Source organism: Pteropus medius, unplaced genomic scaffold, assembly GCF_902729225.1.
Source record: "Pteropus medius unplaced genomic scaffold, Ma_sr-lr_union100, whole genome shotgun sequence".
Classification (NCBI taxonomy): Eukaryota; Metazoa; Chordata; class Mammalia; order Chiroptera; family Pteropodidae; genus Pteropus; species Pteropus medius.
In genome coordinates this window covers 679,620-698,033 of record NW_024342474.1, presented here as the reverse complement: position 1 = coordinate 698,033, position 18,414 = coordinate 679,620, and the positions used below count along the sequence as shown (strand labels likewise).

Here is an 18,414-nt window from a genome sequence, read left to right as displayed (position 1 = left end):
TCTTAAGGGAGAATCCCATTAGTTTGGGGGATTTACTTTTATCTTCCTGGACTGCCCTTCCTGCTCAAATGCCTCTGACTTTTGATACTATAGTGATCATGATTCTTGTCTTTGGCCAAATACACTGTTGGCCAAGAAAACAGGGAAGAGGCCCCACTTCCTAATCTCAACTCCTTGTAATCCCATTCATCTCGTTTAGCCATGCAGGGATCAAGACCCAAAAGATCTGTTACTCTATACACCAGAAAGTCATAAGGAAATACCCCCTCCACCGTAGCCCTGCTGAGTAGAAGGATGCATTTTATAGTCCCTTGGCCCTATTTTTTCATCGTTTCTTTTTCCAAACCAAACCTAGAAATTAGACTCATATCCACATAAATGTTTATTGAAAAAAGTGCATAATTCAATATAAATATAATAAATACTCCTTTTCTCTAAACTGCTGCTGTGAGGATAAATACCCAAATTCCCAAATTTTCCCTTTCCAGCTAATAAATACTCAACATGTCCTAGGTCAGCATTATAAGTGAGTCGGTATTGGTAATTTTTCAATACATGGAAGTCCCATTAAAATTAATGGACTGATTCACTTGTTGGCTCACAGGCACCGTGGCTGATAAGTTCATCTTTGCATTGCTGAGCCATGGAGATCTGGGTGCCATCCTTAAGCTGTTGGCTTTAGGGGCTCAGGGTTGCTGCTCCATGGGCAAAGACCCTGGCAGCTATAGCCACAAAGGCCTGGAGGCTGCGAAGAATCTTGAGGCGGAGAAGGAGGCGCTGCCATGGTTGGCTAGGACTGGGGCTTGGAGTCTGCTCAGTCTCCCAGTGGTGCCCCTCAGGCTGAAAGGACAGGACACTATTAGAGAAGACTCTAGATTCTTCACCACCCAGTCTGTCAGAGACTGCAAGCCACCATCCTCCAGACTCCTAATTCATACCTGCAAGAGTTGCCTGAGACCCAAAAGGGAGGCGTGAAGCTGGATCACAGGGCCACTGGAGAGCAAAGAAGGCTCTCCTGTGAAAATGTCTGAGCCTAGCAGCCTCTCGTAAAACACCAGGCCCTGGTGGATCCTTTGCAAGCAGGACTGGGGAGAAAAGAAAGCAGTGAAAGAAAATGGATAACCTCTTCCCACTTCATTCACCAAAGATCCATGCAGTTCTTTGCCATTCTTAGACACTACTATGATCTGAATGTTTGTGTCCCCACAAAATTCACATGTTGAGATCCTAACCCTTAATGTGATGATATCAGGAGGTGGGGCCTTAGGGAAGTGGTTAGGTCATTAATGCCTTATAAAAGAGACCAGGGAGCACCCTAGCTCTGTCATATGAGGATACAATGAGAACTCTGCAACCTGGAAAAGGATCCTCACCCAATCATGCTGGCACCCTGATTTCCTTGGGTATGGACCTGGAGATTTACTTCTCACAGTCACCAGAGTTGTGAGAAATTTGTTTATAAATTCCCCAGTCTGTGGTATGTTGTTACATATAACAGCTTGAACAGACAAGGACAGATAGAACTTTTACTAATTCACCATCATCATGCCAAGATATGTCCCCTCTTCCTTGTGGCCCAGCCCATCTTGGTACCTGACTGTTGACCCTGAGACCTTGAGGATCACAACCATCCTCACACTGGATATGGGGGACATCATTTGTAGTCTCGTCATCTCCCTCTTCTCTTGGTAGATCCTGGAGGAGAGGTTGGGAAGAGAGAAGAAATAAAATATGTACTTTCGAACCCCACTTGGACCCTGAGGCCCATGACTTCCCCAGGAGCCCTAACCCTCTAGCTTCCACCCAACGCCACAGTCTTCCACTGCAGCCTTGGAGAGCTTGGAGAGACTCCTGTTTGGTTCCAGAGGCTGCCACTCACCACATGTCCCATTGGTGGATGTGCACTCCAGGCCAGTGTGCAGAGCTTCTGTGAGAGCTGCTGGCACCGAGCCCAGGCAGGGCTGCTGCTTTTGGGCACAGCCCAGCCCAGAGCAGGGTAGGCCAGCAGTAGCAGCAGCATCATAGCTCTACTCCCCAGCATCTCGGTGCCTGTTTCTCAAGTCTGGCTGGCTCTTTGCCTTGCACCAGTCCCTGTGGAATCTCTACCCACTTCCCCTTGCTCTGAGCTTGATTCTTTGTTCTGCGCGTCTCTGGTTTGGTTCCCTCGGAGGTTCTGAGCTGCTTCTCTTGTTTTTCTCCCCTTGTCTCCGAGTCTTTTTAAGGTCCCTGCATTGTAACACCCTCCCTTTATACTAGCAGGTGACTCAACAGCAGGTGGGATTCCCCTCCCTGCATCATTCCCCTCCATGGGGAGCCCAGGTATGCAGCCTCAGTTCCAGGGGAAATGACTCGTGTGGTTGCTGTGGCTGGAGGCCTGGGATGGGAACATATGTGTAATGCTCTCCAGGAATCGAAATGGCTATAGAAGGCTGTGGGGGTGGGAGTAACAAATATTTAAATGAATCTAGTCTCAAGTTCCTTCCTGTTTAACCTTTTCCTCATCTTTTTGCCTCTCAAAGCTATAAACCACCCACCCCCAACCCGAAACCTAATTTCCTCACCTCCTCCTGCCTGAGGAAAAACCAAAACAGAAGCATTCATTTATCTCCCAATGACATGGCAAGCTCAGTTTGGAATGAAGTATGATTTCCACCAGATGCCCTCTATCTAAAAATAAGGGGGTTTTTCTCCATTGAGAACAGTGTTATTTTAACTGGGAGAGAGAATGGACATGAAGGCATTTTGAGAACGAGACAGCTATATAAGTACTGTATAAAGTGTTACTGTTTCCTCATTTCAGGCCTCACTGTGGAGGGTAGGAGGGCTGTTGGAGGGAGGGAATTGTTGCTAAGAATCATCTGATTCTTCAACCTTAGTGGCCCAAAGCTTCATGGGGCTCTGTGGGATTCAGCTATTGGTCCTTTTGGGACACCAGTGTAAGCAAGGGCTAGAAGTCCAATTTAGATATTGCAGCTCCTGTGCCATGCCTAAGAAGTCCAGGAGTTCTGGGTGGTTGAAGGTGCACAGTGTCAATGACCCTGACCAGTCCTTCAGCCTGTTGCATCCATGGGTAAAATCCGCTGACACTGATTTCATCACCCTCCCTGATGCAACATCCAGCTGAGAGTGGGAGGTTAGGCGTAGGAGTGGAGGGTGGTCCAAACCTGGGGCTGCCCCAACCCCAGTGGAGGGTCCCAGGACACTTTGGACGTCAGAATGAGGCCATGGGTGACCACACTGATGGCTCCCAAAGCCTCCCCAAGAGGTTGACCCTATTCCTCTGAGAAACCCTTGACAGAGGTCTCCCTTAGAATAATTCAAAACTACCCAGTGAAACTTCTGATTCAAATATGACTCTCTGGTAAATCCACCCTTTGGATAAAACATTTCCAGCATCAGAGAGGTTATCTCAGTTTGAGTGAGAAACGGTTGCCTCTCCCCACATATGATGGATACACAAAATAAGGAAATTGGTGGTGGGATTGGAAGTAGGGGAGCTCACCTCACTTTTGTATAATGTGTTCTATGCTTTCTCACCGCTGGTCCCCATTCTGGGATCCCTGAAGTACAGGAGATGAAAGGTGAAGAGGAGGAGGAGGAAGTGGAGCCCTGGGAGATGGGATAAAAGGACAAGGGTGAGGTGGAGGCATGGTGCTCTGCTGCTTTGTTTCACTTCCTGGTGCTTCAGAGTTGGGTAGGAAGCAAGGTTGGTGGGGCAGTTGTGGGACTGTTGTGTGGCAGGAACTACTTCCAGGACTAGATCTGACCTGGAGCTGCAGGGAGTCCTTGATGTCAGCAGGGCTTCAACCGTTATGCAAATCACACTCACAAAACATTCCTAAGTAGATTTTTCAGTTGGATGCCCAGACTCCAAATCCAACTGAAGTTCTTCCAGGTGGTTAATAATAGTGGCTAATATATATCCGAGTCTCACTTTATGCCAAGTACTTGATCTAAGCACTTTTCATGTATTAACCCATTTAATTCTCACAACAACCCAGTGAGATAGGTACTATTAACATCCCCATAAAACAGATGAGGAAACTGAGGCACAGAGATAAGTAACTTGTCCAAGATCAGCTAAGTGGCCAGAATTCCAGTGCAGACAATCTGGCTTCCCATCCTGCATTCTCAATTGTTCCATTATTTTAGACACTATGAGGAGACACAGAGCATCTTTATAAAGTAGATCATTTAGCCCAGGTATCTCTGGGTATCTCAGGCCCTGCATTATCATGGGTCTGTGAAGTTTTTCTCAATTTGACTGTCTAGATCTTCCAGCACCAACCATTTTGCGAGATTTTAAACCTAGGGACCTGTGAAATCAGATTAATTTGAGAGACCCTTCGAGTTGTTTTTCTCTCAGTCTATGACCTCTGACCGAGGTTAGGAACATGCTGAGTCCTGGAAGTCTAAATTCTGGGTCTTTTTACGAAGGTCCAAGTACCAGTGTTTACTGAGGAAAATGTATCTTCTGTGAGGAATTCCTTCCACCAAAGAGGCCCTCTATGTGGCCTTTAGAAACTGAGCTAAAGTGCCTTGGAGACATCTCACAACTTGGATCCATTCCAAAACAGTTAAAGCTGAGTTAGGCCCCTAAAATCCCTCAGAATAACTGTTGACGCTAAATTTGTAAGACTATAGGGAAAGCAAATGTCTCAATTTGCCGTGCTCCTGCCACGCTGAGGGGTAATGTCCAGCTCCACGAGCTAGGGGAATTTGACAGTTGAGGGGTCCTGTTCCCTAGGAATATCACCGGTGCCTCTGGGGAGGTCATAATCACAGATGGGAGTTTCAGATGGATGCTGTTAGAATTGTAGAAGACGCAGCTGCTTGGGCCGTGTTAGCATGTTGGCTCCTGCTTCCTTCTTTTCTCGTCCATATCTGTGATAGGAAATGCCAGAGTTTCGGGGGCAACAGGGTCAGCGGCGACGGAGTGGCTTACAAGAGCACCGCATAAAGAGGGGGTGGACTACACCAGGCTGGGAATACCCAGCAATCGATTCCTAGTACTTTGCCTTGGGCGTCTCTTATTATAGTTTCTAAAGTTACAGAGAGCATAAAAGTTCGGTTTCCAAACTGGCATTCTCTAATGTTGTTCAACGAAGGTTTAAAAGGAGAGCGGTTACTTTTTAACAACATATGTCAAACACAGCCAGGCCTTGACTACATTTGTCCCTATCGGCGCACCGTAACCCTTGTTCTTACCCAGAGCCGCCTCACTCTTCACGCGGAGCCGTCTGCACTTGGCTCCTTCTGATTGGCTGAGGTGAGCCCCAAAGCATTCCTGATTGGAAGCTGCGACTGAGAGTCCACCTCCTTTCCGGTGCAGGGTTAGGTTGAGCGTGAGGCGCGGGGGAGAACTGGGGAAACTGGAATTTCCCACGGAGCTGACGGCGCTTGTTCTACCCCTACTCGTTTAAATTCCACGCGCTCCAAAATATCCGCCATGGAGAAATCTTGGTAATGACTCAATCCCCGTAAGCATCCCAGGAACACATCTGACCCCTGCCCTAATCCCTCCCCGCCGCCGGGGGAGAATTCTGGGTAGTTGATTTCTCTGGTTCCCCCAGGGAATTCTGGGTAACTAGCCATTTCCATCACGTACCCCTACCCCCGCCCCAGTTGTGGGTAACTGGCCATACTTGTTTTCCCGTAGAGAATCCTGGGTAACATAACAGAGGATTCTGGGAAACTGACTTCTCTTGTTCTCACCTCCCAACTCCCCTTATTTTGAGGAACGAGCACCTTACACCCCTCTATCTAATTCCTACTCCCGAAATTGCTGCTCCTTCCACTAATGGTTCAGGGATGAACCAGGCAAGCGAGCAGGCCTGAAGGGAACTGAAAGGGAAGTCAAAGATTAGGTTAGATAGTAGGGTGGTGCGGACCACAGAGGGCCTAGAGGAGAAGAGGGACAACATTTCTCTCACCTCTGCCCTGCTGTCTATCCCCTTCTTTCCTGCTTCCTACCCACCTGCCTCATCTTACTCCTGCCCATATAACCAAAAATACACTAAATACAAGTACGTGGGCCTACCCCTGACTCAGCTACCTCTTTCCCTTTGCAGGCCAGGATGCCCACTGGTGCTATCCTGCTGAAGGTTGTTGGGTCAGGTTTCTAAAGGGACTGTGGCAAGGTAGGGTGTAATACAGGTTTAATCTGCCGCCGTCATCATGAACTTCGAGGGTCTGGACCCTGGACTGGCAGAATATGCCCCGGCAATGCATTCTGCCCTGGACCCTGTCCTGGATGCCCACCTGAATCCAAGTCTGCTACAGAATGTGGAGCTGGACCCAGAGGGAGTGGCCTTGGAGGCTCTTCCTGTCCAGGAATCAGTGCACATTATGGAAGGTGTCTACTCTGAATTGCACAGTGTGGTGGCTGAAGTGGGTGTGCCTGTCTCCGTCTCCCACTTTGACTTGCACGAGGAGATGCTGTGGGTGGGAAGCCACGGGGTAAGAACTGTACCCCTTTGTAAAGGCTGAAAGGAGATGTTGAATGTGTTTTATCTGGGTTTAGCCCCAGGACAGCTGCTTTGCAGGGAGCCAGAGCTAAGTTGAGGTGATGAGAATAAGTTAGATCTCTAAGTCAAGCCAAAAGAAAGGGTGTGGAGAGAGAAAGAGGGAGTCATGGAATCCAGGGATGGTACGTAGGTGTTCTTTTTCAGACGGCATTCCACTTCTACCACAGTTGGCCCATTCCATGCTTTGATTAATTTTGATAAGTGTACCTATCAGTCTGTAGCCATCCAAATCCAATATCTAATGTCCCTCCACTGTTTTCCATTTTTGTAATTATAGAATGTTTAATGCATGTTTCTGTATATCTTACACAGACTGTCTTTTCTGCCTGATTTTAGTCTCTGAGAGCAGTTATCAATGTTGATTTTTAAAAATATATATCCATACTGCCAGTACACTAGGGAGCCTGAAGATTTTATAAGAAATAACATGCTAGCCTTGATTTACTAATTTACTTTCCATAAGGTGTGAATTGTTTTTCCATTGGAAAGAATGAATTTTTTTGGTAGTACATTCATTTCAGTGTGCAGTATCTACTGCTATGCTAGACTCAGGGAATAAAGCTGAATAAAACATAATCTTTGCCCTCAAGGAGTTTACAGGACAATGAGGAAAAAGACATATAAACAGATAATTTATGGTACTTTAGAAGAAACAACTACTTGACTTAATAATTATGAATTTAGGATGTAAACTACTAAATGTCAATGTGAAAATAGATACTGGGTACTGGTGAGCATAGAAGAGAGTCAGAGGACCTCAAGAAGAAAGTGACACCCAAACTGAGTCTTGAGAGGTGAGTAGAAGTCAGGTGAATAAGAGAGGAAAATGCTATCTTGGCGAAAGCAGTGGGGGTAAACAAAGGTAACACACAGCATAGTGATTGTAGAATGCCAGAACTACAAGCAATTAGTGTTTACTGGTTTGGAAGATGAAACTGAAAAGTTAGACATTTGTTCATTCAGCTAGTGTTTTTTGAGTACCTACTAAGTGCCAAACCTTGCTCTGGGGTCTGGGTTTGGAATAAGCGTTTTAAAAAGGCAACAAAAATACATTTATAATGTATCAGGTGTTGGAAAAATTAAGTGGAATAAGGATGTTGAGTTAATGAAGGGTAGGAGATGTTGCTACTTTAGATAGATGGTCAGGGAAAGTTTCTCTGATAAAGTCACATTTGAGTAGAGAACAGGATGCAGGCCAGGATGTGCATTCTAAGCTATCTTGGAGGGAGGGAGCCATGGACATCTGAGGGAAGACCATTCTAGAAAAACCTCATATGCTATGTTAAAAGAGCTTAGACTTCATCCTTCAGGCCACCAGACATTTTTATCCAGAATGACAAGGTCCATTTTGCATCTTCGGTGGAGTACTGAGGTAGCAGTATAGAGTTGATTTAAGCGGGATGAGGTAGGACTCTTAAGATCAGTGTGTAGGCTGTTGTAGTAGTTCACATAAAATATGATGAAGGCCTGAGTGAAGCACTGTAGAGATGCTTATATGAGAACAGATTTGGAAAATATTTAGGAAGTAAAATAAACAAGACAAGTTAACTACCAGTGACTCGGTCCGCCAGGTAGATCATGTTACCATAGAGAATACAGAAGAACTGAAATGGGGTAAAAATGGTGAATTTAGTTTGGGATGTAATGAGTTTGAGGTTCTTGTGGGATATCTAAGGAGAGATGTTTAGTAGGTATTTGGATGTTTAAGTCAAGCTTAAGGCAGTGGTCTGGACTAGGGAAGAAAATTAGGGTTTATCAGTTTTAAAATGGATGGTTAAAACCTTGAGAGTAGATGAGATTACCTAGGAAAATAAGTAGAGTGAGAAGATAATGGGCTGGGAATAGCCATGTTTCAAGAGTGGCCAGAAAGGAAGCACATAAAGAGAGGGTATGATGAGCTAAGTCAGGAGAGAAGCCAGGAGTGAATGAAATCATAGGAGCCAAGGGTAGAATGAGTTTCACATTCTCTCTTTTTCAGCCTTTGACCCACAGTACACATTTCCCACATGGTTGATAGAGATTAAGACTTGACTGTGGAACATAAGAAAGCCATCTGGCCAGTGACGGTTTGGACCTACGTTCCTGAGCTGAACACTGTTCAGACTAACTGAGCCATTACCTTTCAGCAGAGTCATTGTGAGGATAAAATGAGGCAGAGTTTACAATGGTACTTTGTAAAGTGTTGAACAAATATAAGATGGTATTGTCAGTCTTATTTGTCACTAAGATTGGCGTCTACCCTTATATCTTTGTTGCTGCTAGCCAGAAAGGCCAGGAAGCAAGATTGGAAAGAAAGCTGAGTAATGTCTAGTCCCTGACTTGTATCTGGGATGGCCCTACGCCTCCACTCTGGGGGTGTCTCATCTTTTTGTCCCCTACAGGGTCATGCCACTTCATTTTTTGGTCCAGCCTTGGAGCGCTACTCATCCTTTCAGGTCAATGGTAGTGATGACATTCGGCAAATTCAGAGCCTGGAGAATGGTATCCTTTTTCTCACCAAGAACAACCTCAAGTATATGGCCCGTGGTGGCCTCATTATATTTGATTACTTGTAAGTGGCTTCTCAGCTCTAGTCTCAGAAAGGGGGTCCCTTATAGAGTGGGAAGGCTAAAGGATTGGAAGCTTTTCAGACCCTGGCCTCATAGCCTTTCCTCTCCCTCACAGGCTGGATGAGAATGAGGATATGCACAGTCTCCTGCTGACTGACAGCAGCACACTACTCGTTGGTGGGCTGCAGAACCACATTTTGGAGATTGACCTTAATACTGTCCAGGAGACTCAGAAGGTATAAGCATGGGGCACAAAAGACCCAAGCAGGGTCTTAGATTTTTATGGCAGGGGCAGTGGATAATACCTGGGCTGGGAACATACCTAAGATATATGTGCGACCTTTCTGTTCTTTTGGTTTGTAGGAAGAATCATTTTTACTGATTTCTCTTGCTTCTCTCCCCAGTATGCAGTCGAGACACCTGGAGTCACCATCATGAGACAGTCAAACCGCTTCTTCTTCTGTGGCCACACATCTGGCAAAGTGGCTAAGTTCCATTTTTCCTCCCTGTTTCACCAGATATGTGACTGGGCTCAACCTTTCCCTCAATTGTAGGGCTGCGGTTGGGAGGAAAGGAAGAGTGAATCGAATTCCTATCCTGCCATGTTATACTATGAGATTATCTTTCAGCCTCATGTTTTCTGTTGTAACTAGGTGTCTTAGAGGCAAAAGGGTAAACAAGAGTTCTCTCTGGGGTCCCTTCCAGCCCTTGGCTTCTCTTTTTGCCCTTTCTGTGGTTTAATCGCCCATATCCTAGAGCCATAGTTCTTTTTGTAGGGACAGGATTAGGTAGTTTCCTAACAGGTACTTTCTGATAACAGCTTTGGTAGCTAACCCAGTTATCTCTTCTTCAGATCTCCCTGCGAGACCTTCGTACTTTTAAGGTGGAGCATGAGTTCGATGCTTTCTCAGGGAGTCTGTCAGATTTTGATGTGCATGGCAACCTCTTGGCCGCCTGCGGCTTCTCCAGCCGCCTCACTGGCCTCGCGTGTGACCGTTTCCTCAAAGTGTATGATCTGCGCATGATGCGTGCCATCACACCACTTCAAGTACATGTGGATCCTGCCTTCTTGCGCTTCATCCCTACATATACTTCTCGTCTTGCTATCATCTCCCAGTCAGGTATGAAGGGGATGTAAGACGGTGTGAAAGGGATTGACAAGCAAAAGAGAACTAGGTGCCAGAAGGAGTATACTCCCAGGAACTTCTTTGTTGGGGAAAAAAGTAACCTTTCAGCAGAGCGTGCCGGTCTCGCTTAGGTTTGGTCAGAGATTAAAGTTTTTATTTTCTCCCTGGGTGTGAAGAACACAGAAAAAAATGAAAGTGGAGCAGGCGGCAAATCAACTGTAAAACTGCCCTTTGCTGCATAACAAACCTCACTGTGGTTTATGGGAAGGCATTAGATGGTGTTTTCTCTATCTCTAGGAATGGATTTGGAGCCCATCTTTCTTTGATACCAAGGGAAGAGGGTAGGAAGGGCACAAAGGATGGTTCCCTTTTGCCTTACAGGGCTTGCTCAGTGGGCCTCCTCCTTCTTCCTAGGGCAATGCCAGTTTTGTGAGCCCACAGGCCTGGCCAACCCAGCAGACATCTTTCATGTGAATCCTGTGGGACCTCTGCTGATGACGTTTGATGTGTCAGCCAGCAAGCAGGCCCTGGCCTTTGGGGATTCTGAGGGCTGCGTACACCTCTGGACTGACTCCCCTGAGCCTTCCTTCAACCCCTACTCCCGGGAAACCGAGTTTGCTTTGCCCTGTCTTGTGGACTCACTGCCTCCTCTGGACTGGAGCCAGGACCTGCTGCCTCTTTCTCTCATCCCTGTCCCACTCACCACTGACACTCTTCTCTCCGATTGGCCTGCTGCCAACTCTGCTCCAGCTCCCAGGTTGTATCTCTCATCTGGGCCAAAAGAGGGGAGGGGTAAAGGGCTGAGATACTGAGATTCTCTGCAAGCCCTGTTATTATTCTGCTTCTTTCCTGATTGATGTCTACCTTCAGTATTTTCTTTTTTTCTGGCCCCTTGGGGATTGGGGATCGGGCAGATACTGCAACCTTCAAGTCCTAGAACTATGATATATTATAGGCGAGCACCCCCTGTGGATGCAGAGATTCTGCGCACCATGAAGAAGGTGGGCTTCATTGGCTATGCCCCTAATCCCCGTACCAGGCTTCGTAATCAGGTATGTTCAGAAGGGAGAAGGTCAGCCCCTCCCCACCCAGCCCACTGGCATTTCTCCCGTCTTTTTCCTTTATTAGTCTTCAGTAGTTTTTGTTTGTAGTCAGTAAAGATTTTTTTGAAGCCTACTAAATTGAAGGTACTATGAAGGTAGGTTTTAGGGAGGATTCAGAGACATAAAAGATAGGGTCCTTGCTCTTAAGTAGTATTTGGTTGATGAAGATAAGATCTACCCATAACAAATTATGTTCTGTTGTTAAATGCTGGAGGAATGTCATAAGTAAGCATTCATTGCCTGAGCTTTTTGGAGGGAAAATTTTACTCTGGGCTAGAGTGGTCAGGGAAGGCGTACTAACGTGGATATTGAGCTGGAGAAGTGAGACATGGGTAAGTAGAAATAACAGCAGAGCACGTTCAAGACAAAAGATCAGTGTTAGTAAAGGTCTCAAGAGACACAACTACGAAAGGGGTACCTGATGGAGACTCTACTATGTGGCTGGAGTGGCTGTCAGTATTGGGAAATAGCGTGATTAGGGTTGGAAAGAGCCTGATTGTAAGGCCTTAAAATCCAATGTGTGGTGGAAGAAGTGATGCACTGAAAGGGACAGTTTGGGAGGATTAGTTTGGTTGCGGTATGCTGTACAGAGTGAATGTGGGGAGCCCAGCATGGAAGCCATCACAGTTGTTCAGCTGTGGTGAGGTAGGATGATAGCACTGGGAATGAAAAAGAAGCTGTGAATGCTGAAAACCCTATGAAAAAAAAAATCAGAAGGTTGAGAACTTGGTGTCTGTTTCAAAGTTGGGATAAGGGTAAGGGGAACAAAAGATGTCTTAAGACATCCAACAAGGTTACCTCTTTTTAAAAATTCTAGATTCCTTACCGACTCAAGGAGTCAGACAGTGAATTTGACAGCTTCAGCCAGGTCACTGAGTCACCAATAGGGCGGGAAGAGGAGCCATATCTCCACATGGTCTCTAAGAAATATCGCAAGGTGCTGAGGGATACCGAGGAAGGAGCCCTCTGGGATGTGGGAAAAGGTTCCAGGGAAGGGGGTCATATGGGAAAGGACTGAAGGACTCAGTCGAGAAGCCTTCACCTACCACCCTGGACTCAGGAGGGAGGTTTTACGGAAGGTTATGGGTTCTGTGAAGATTAGGGGACTCTGAGGATATCTTCATCTTGCTCAGACTGTTTCTGCCTCAGGTGACCATCAAATACTCCAAGCTAGGGCTAGAGGACTTTGACTTCAAACACTACAATAAGACCCTGTTTGCTGGATTAGAGCCTCACATCCCCAATGCCTACTGTAACTGCATGATCCAGGTAAGGGTGGGTATTCCTGTGACTTAAACATGTCTGTTGCCTTTCGTCTCTGTGGCCCCACAACCCATACTCTTTTTCCATGTCTCCCCAACCAAGCCCACTTTACCACAGCCTCCTCTACTATTCTTTCTTGTTCCATGCCCTTCAAGTCTCCTCTGTGAGCTCCACTTCTTCAGTGGACTCCCCCAGCTCACTTAACCCTTCCATCCCTCTTCCTCCCCGTAGCAGTTGCTTGAGTCAGTTCTGCTTTTCCCTCCAGGTGCTCTATTTCCTGGAGCCTGTTCGCTGCCTAATCCAGAACCACCTTTGCCAGAAGGAGTTCTGCCTGGCATGTGAGCTGGGCTTCCTATTCCACATGTTGGACCTCTCCCGAGGTGACCCTTGTCAGGTCAGTGCCTGGAGACCTGGGACAACTAAAAGAGAAGGGAGGTGGATAGCAAGCAGAGACATCACTGTGAAAATGGCCACGAAAGAGAAAATAACCCCTTTCCACCAACACACTTCTGGATTCCAGGGCAGTAATTTTCTTCGGGCATTCCGCACTATTCCTGAAGCCTCAGCCCTTGGTCTGATCCTGGCTGACTCAGACGAGGCTTCGGGCAAGGGCAATCTGGCCAGGCTCATTCAGAGGTGGAATCGCTTCATTCTCACTCAACTGCATCAGGACATGCAGGAGCTGGAAGTACCCCAAGCTTATCGAGGTGCTGGAGGCAGGTATGGAATTAGGACAGGAATAGTTAAAGCCACCATGACAGGCCCCTCTGTGACTTACAGGGTCTCCTAACTCCCTCAGTGGACATATATCACCCTTCCCACCCTTAGCAGCTTTTGCTCATCGGGGGACTCTGTCATTGGGCAGCTGTTCAGCTGTGAAATGGAGAACTGCAGCCTCTGCCGCTGTGGCAGTGAGACCGTGCGAGCCTCATCCACCCTGCTCTTCACGCTCTCCTACCCTGAGGGTAGCAACAGTGGTATACCCTGTAGCTGGAGAGGGTATTGGGGGGGCTAATGCTAACGGTGAGTAGAAGGGAGAACCTGGAGTGAAGCAGCCAGTTTCCCCACAGATAAAACTGGGAAGAACTGTGACTTTGCTCAGGTACTAAAGCGAAGCATCTGTCTGGAGCAGAATACACAGGCCTGGTGTGACAACTGTGAAAAGTACCAGCCCACGGTGAGTGGACTATTGCACTGGTCATGTTGGGAACTCAGCCATAGTTCTCATCTGGGGCTGGCCAGGTCAGCACTGCCATCCAGGGATCAATAGGGAGGGGAAGAACCCCAGTTTGAGGATACAGATCCAGGTTTTACTGTTCCTTTCCAGGTTTCTTTCCCTGTAGGCTCTCTGCCATTCCTTGTTTGTTTTATCCTCTCAGATTCAGACCCGCAACATCCGCCATCTGCCAGATATTCTTGTCATCAATTGTGAAGTGAATAGCTTGAAAGAAGCTGACTTCTGGAGAATGCAGGCTGAGGTAAGGACTAGGGCTGGAAACAGGGCCTTAGGAGTACTTTTTAGTTTTTCCCCTTTTCTGACTTCCAAATATGTTTAATGTTCCTGAGGGATCAGATATTTTCTCCTTTGTGTTCAGGTTGCCTTCAAGATGGCAATAAAGAAGCATGGTGGGGAAATCTCCAAGAACAAGGAGTTTACTTTGGCTAATTGGTAGGTACTGTCTTGGGAGTGCTCAAAGGATTGAACTACTCAGTGGCTCCTCATGTCATTGGCTAGATCTCCTCAGAACATATTTCCATTTCTCCTGTTCTGATAGGAAGGAACTTGGGAGTCCAGAGGGCATGCTGATGTGTCCTTCCATTGAGGAGTTAAAGAATGTCTGGCTTCCTTTCTCCATTCGTATGAAGATGACCAAGAACAAAGGACTAGATGTTTGCAATTGGACTGATGTGGATGAGATGCAGGTTGTTGGAAAATTGGGAAGAGGAGGGGTAATGGAGAGAAAGACGGTCAGAAGCAGGGCAGGGGGAAGGTGGAACTTACTATAGAGAAAAGAAAGGGAATAAGGCTGAGTATTTACCAGTTGTGGGCTTTTCCGAAGTGACTCAGTTTACTGTTGGGCTAGAATGGAAATAACCCACCCTGGTCCCCCATCCCATACCCCAAAGTCCCAGTCCTCTATCCCCATTCCCCTTCCTCCCCCATCCTTAAACTTAGCTTAGCAGCCTGGGTACCCCCCTCACAGTGGGGCCCAGCCAGGGCAGAGGAGGAGCATGGTGTCTATGTGTATGACCTGATGGCTACTGTGGTACACATCCTGGACTCACGCACAGGGGGCAGCCTGGTGGCTCACATCAAAGTTGGAGAGACCTACCACCAACGGAAGGAGGTGAGTGAAGTAGTACAGGGCAGGGACGCTCCTGGTGGCGGCCACAGTGGAATCCCAGATCTGTCCTTATCTTCGGTCTGAGCTAGATTGGTTCCAGCCATCACTTTGGCATCAGTTTTTCTCTTTATCTCCATAGGGTGTTACCCACCAGCAGTGGTATCTCTTCAATGACTTTCTTATTGAACCTATTGATAAGGTTAGTTATAACACACTGTATTCCTCCTTTCATCTCCCTTTTTCCTAGCATCCTCATCCTCAGTGCCCTAGAGAATGCCAGGAGAAAGGGATGGGTTCTCAAGAATAAAAAGCATTAGCAGAGCTAAAAACAGCACTTGAGTCCTGTCTTCTGACTTGGGGAAAAAGGGAAAGGGGGCCATTAAGTGCTTTTTCTTTTATAGCATGAAGCTGTGCAGTTTGACATGAACTGGAAAGTGCCTGCTATCCTTTATTACATCAAAAGGAATCTTAATTCCAAATACAACCTGAACAGTAAGTGGTACAGAGTAGACCCAAGGTATGAACAGTTTAGATTGGTCTTCAGGAAGAGACCTGGGAAATAGCTTGTTAAGATTAGAATCTGTAACCAGTGTTAATATTTCCAGGGATACTACAGAGATTTCTGCTCTTCAGGTCTTAAAGTTAGAAGCTGGAGATCCTGAGGGTGTAATGGGAAAGAGGTGATGGGGGGAAGTCTGATCAAAATGGCTAAGATTATGATTTTGACTCTTAATTCTTATCCCCAAGTGAAAGATCTCTTCTTTTAGAGATGAACTCCTTATTAAGTCCTTGTTTGGTGCCTTTAAACTGAAGTTTCTCTGTAACTTCAGTCTTCTAGGTTTTCTAAGCTAAAATACAAAGTGAAATTTTTATTCTTTCCTGTTGACTTTTTTTCTTAACTATATTTCAAGATAATTTTCTGATTTCATATGTTCCATCTACCTGCTGTTTTCATCAAACATGATCTGTTTACTCACATGATTGAGGGATCACAGTATAGACCTGGTCTCTGGTCAGCCACCTGGGCTTCCCTCCCCTGGTCACTTCCCTGTCCCCAGCATCTGTCTTCTGGATTCTCTCTTCTAGTCAAGAACCCTATTGAGGCAAGTGTCCTGCTAGCTGAAGCCTCACTTGCACGGAAGCAGCGGAAAACACATACTACCTTTATTCCACTGATGCTGAATGAGATGCCACAGGTTGGGGACCTGGTGGGCTTGGATGCTGAGTTTGTCACCCTTAATGAGGTAACCAAGAGCAGAAATGAGGGGTGTTGGGACAGAACTCTGGGGATATTAGGAGTCATAAGCATTTCTCTGCTTCCTGTATTAACTTTTCTCACGTAGGAGGAAGCAGAGTTGCGCAGTGATGGCACCAAGTCTACCATCAAACCAAGCCAGATGTCAGTAGCAAGGATTACCTGTGTTCGGGGCCAGGGACCTAATGAGGGTATCCCCTTCATTGATGACTACATCTCTACCCAGGAGCAGGTATTAGGACATGGAGGTGCAAGTGAGACAGACTCTGTGCTTATTTAGAGTGCTTTAGAACTCAGGAAAGAGTGGTAGGGGGAGACCTTGCACCTCGCGTCCTGGAGACTTGTCCTTTTCTCTGTCCCTAGGTGGTGGATTACTTGACTCAGTACTCAGGGATAAAACCAGGAGACCTTGATGCGAAGATTTCCTCTAAGCACCTCACAACTCTCAAGTCTACCTACTTAAAACTTCGTTTTCTCATAGACATCGGAGTCAAGTTTGTGGGTCATGGTCTGCAGAAGGACTTCCGGGTCATCAATCTCATGGTTCGGGCAGGGCCCTTTTAAGAGTCTTCTTTGAGTGTGGACCCCTTAGGGTATACATTATGCTTTTGGAGAATATGAAATTATGGATCCTCTACCTTCAGCCTCCCATTCTTTTATCCCTGCCAGGTGCCCAAGGACCAGGTCCTTGACACTGTCTATCTGTTTCACATGCCCAGAAAACGAATGATTTCCCTACGATTTCTTGCTTGGTACTTTCTGGGTGAGTACTTGAAAGCCCTAGTGGTGCTCATTAAGAAAGAGCAGGAAAAAGTGTTGGAGGGACCCTAAGTTAGTGGTGAGAGTTACTAATGGATTTAGTTAGCTTCAGTATCCCCATTGCGTACCAGGGATGGTGTTTGGCTCTTTCCCTTAAGGGCAGTCAGGTTTTTTATTGTTTATCCGAAGTTGGGGATGTGAGTAGGGGACACGTTCTTACCTTCCTTTGCTAGGTCCCAAACTATTCCACCTCTACTTCCCCCAGACCTGAAGATTCAAGGGGAGACCCATGACAGTATTGAGGATGCCCGCACAGCCCTTCAGCTCTACCGAAAGTATCTAGAGCTAAGCAAAAATGGCACTGAGCCAGAGTCCTTCCACAAAGTGCTCAAGGGTCTTTATGAGAAGGGCCGAAAGATGGACTGGAAGGTGCCTGAGCCTGAGGGCCAGACAAGTCCCAAGAGTAAGGCTTGGGATGGGACAAGGGAAACTGGACTGGGTGGGTTTTGATCGCCTATGTAAGATTATACCACAGTAATGAAGATGATGTTAACAACAGTACCAGCCCTACCTTATATTTGTAAAGGACTTCATTATCCCAAAAGTGAAATAGATTTTGTTACTGAAACTCTATATTGGTCCTAACCTCCTCTTGCCCAGTTCTAAAATGTTTGTGGGAGGTCCATGCCCTCTTTTCTCTTGGATTTTTCCTTCATAAGAAGTATCCCAGGTGCTTTTTCTCCACCTTAAGACTTATCAGTGCTCTTGGTTTTGTCTCTGACAGATGCAGCTGTTTTCTCCTCAGTGCTGGCGCTCTGACCTCACCCTCTCCCAAGGAACTACTGCCTCTCCCTTCAGTGTTCTGTGGCCCCAGAACAGGGATGTGGCTTTTCATGTTGGCTATACCCTGTCCACTTCCAGAATTGGACCTGCTCAGGGTTTATAGATGGTGCTATTAATAGAACTGAAATGCAGCAGAATTGTTGCAAAGGATCTAGGAGCCAGATTCTTTTCTCATCCTTTGCAAAACAGTGGGCCAGAAACAGAGTCTAGAATTGACCCAGATGGAAAGTAATTGGTATTCTTAATAAATATCCTGGCTGATTAATATCCAGGCAAGGAAGATCCTGGAACCAAAACTCTCAATTCCTATTTAGCTAAGGACTGATGTACTGGACAGTGACCGGATCCAACAGTAGCTAAGACCTAGTTCAAGTCTGACTGCTCATGGGATGCCAGAAGGAGCCAGCATGTAGTCTTGGTGACCCCGGCAAACCAGTATTGCCAAGACTAACATTGCCAAAAAGGCCTTTGGGTCCAGAAGCTTGGCTGCTGGCTACACTCCTGCTGACAGCTGAGAAGCATCTGTCTTCCATCCACTCCACTCTCCTGTCCCACGTTTTGTTTTCTTGTTTTTTTATTTTGTTTGTTTTAAACCGCATGTTTTATAAAATAAAAACAAAAATATTATTGGCTGTCATCTATC

The 18,414-nt window shown here is 46.5% G+C and overlaps 2 protein-coding genes across 9 annotated transcripts; one reads left to right on the top strand and one right to left on the bottom strand.

Annotated features, from left to right (window-relative positions):
- Window positions 1–369: 369 nt before the first annotated feature.
- On the bottom strand, window positions 370–5,408 carry IL23A (interleukin 23 subunit alpha). Of its 2 annotated transcripts, none has more exons than XM_039865707.1 (5): window positions 5,209–5,408; window positions 1,880–3,609; window positions 1,594–1,695; window positions 939–1,085; window positions 370–840 (listed from the first exon to the last, which is right to left on the bottom strand). In XM_039865707.1, the coding sequence occupies exons 2-5, from the start codon at window positions 2,039–2,041 to the stop codon at window positions 679–681; spliced, it is 573 nt and encodes a 190-aa protein (XP_039721641.1). In that variant the 5' UTR covers window positions 2,042–3,609; window positions 5,209–5,408; the 3' UTR covers window positions 370–678. The 2 variants fall into 2 exon arrangements, with proteins under 2 accessions (XP_039721641.1, XP_039721640.1); XM_039865706.1 differs by lacking the exon at window positions 5,209–5,408 and adding an exon at window positions 3,768–5,145.
- Window positions 5,327–18,398, top strand: PAN2 (poly(A) specific ribonuclease subunit PAN2). Of its 7 annotated transcripts, none has more exons than XM_039865665.1 (26): window positions 5,327–5,463; window positions 6,072–6,459; window positions 8,909–9,078; window positions 9,192–9,312; window positions 9,481–9,558; window positions 9,930–10,197; window positions 10,618–10,960; window positions 11,159–11,255; window positions 12,124–12,243; window positions 12,456–12,575; window positions 12,835–12,963; window positions 13,090–13,289; window positions 13,401–13,546; window positions 13,640–13,746; window positions 13,949–14,047; window positions 14,165–14,238; window positions 14,345–14,492; window positions 14,774–14,917; window positions 15,054–15,113; window positions 15,316–15,406; window positions 16,001–16,158; window positions 16,258–16,401; window positions 16,533–16,712; window positions 16,839–16,932; window positions 17,194–17,391; window positions 17,713–18,398. In XM_039865665.1, the coding sequence occupies exons 2-26, from the start codon at window positions 6,178–6,180 to the stop codon at window positions 17,745–17,747; spliced, it is 3,606 nt and encodes a 1,201-aa protein (XP_039721599.1). In that variant the 5' UTR covers window positions 5,327–5,463; window positions 6,072–6,177; the 3' UTR covers window positions 17,748–18,398. The 7 variants fall into 7 exon arrangements, 6 of the variants coding, with proteins under 6 accessions (XP_039721599.1, XP_039721600.1, XP_039721598.1 ...); XM_039865666.1 differs by having other exon boundaries at window positions 13,398–13,534; XM_039865664.1 differs by lacking the exon at window positions 5,327–5,463 and having other exon boundaries at window positions 13,398–13,546.
- Window positions 18,399–18,414: the final 16 nt, after the last annotated feature.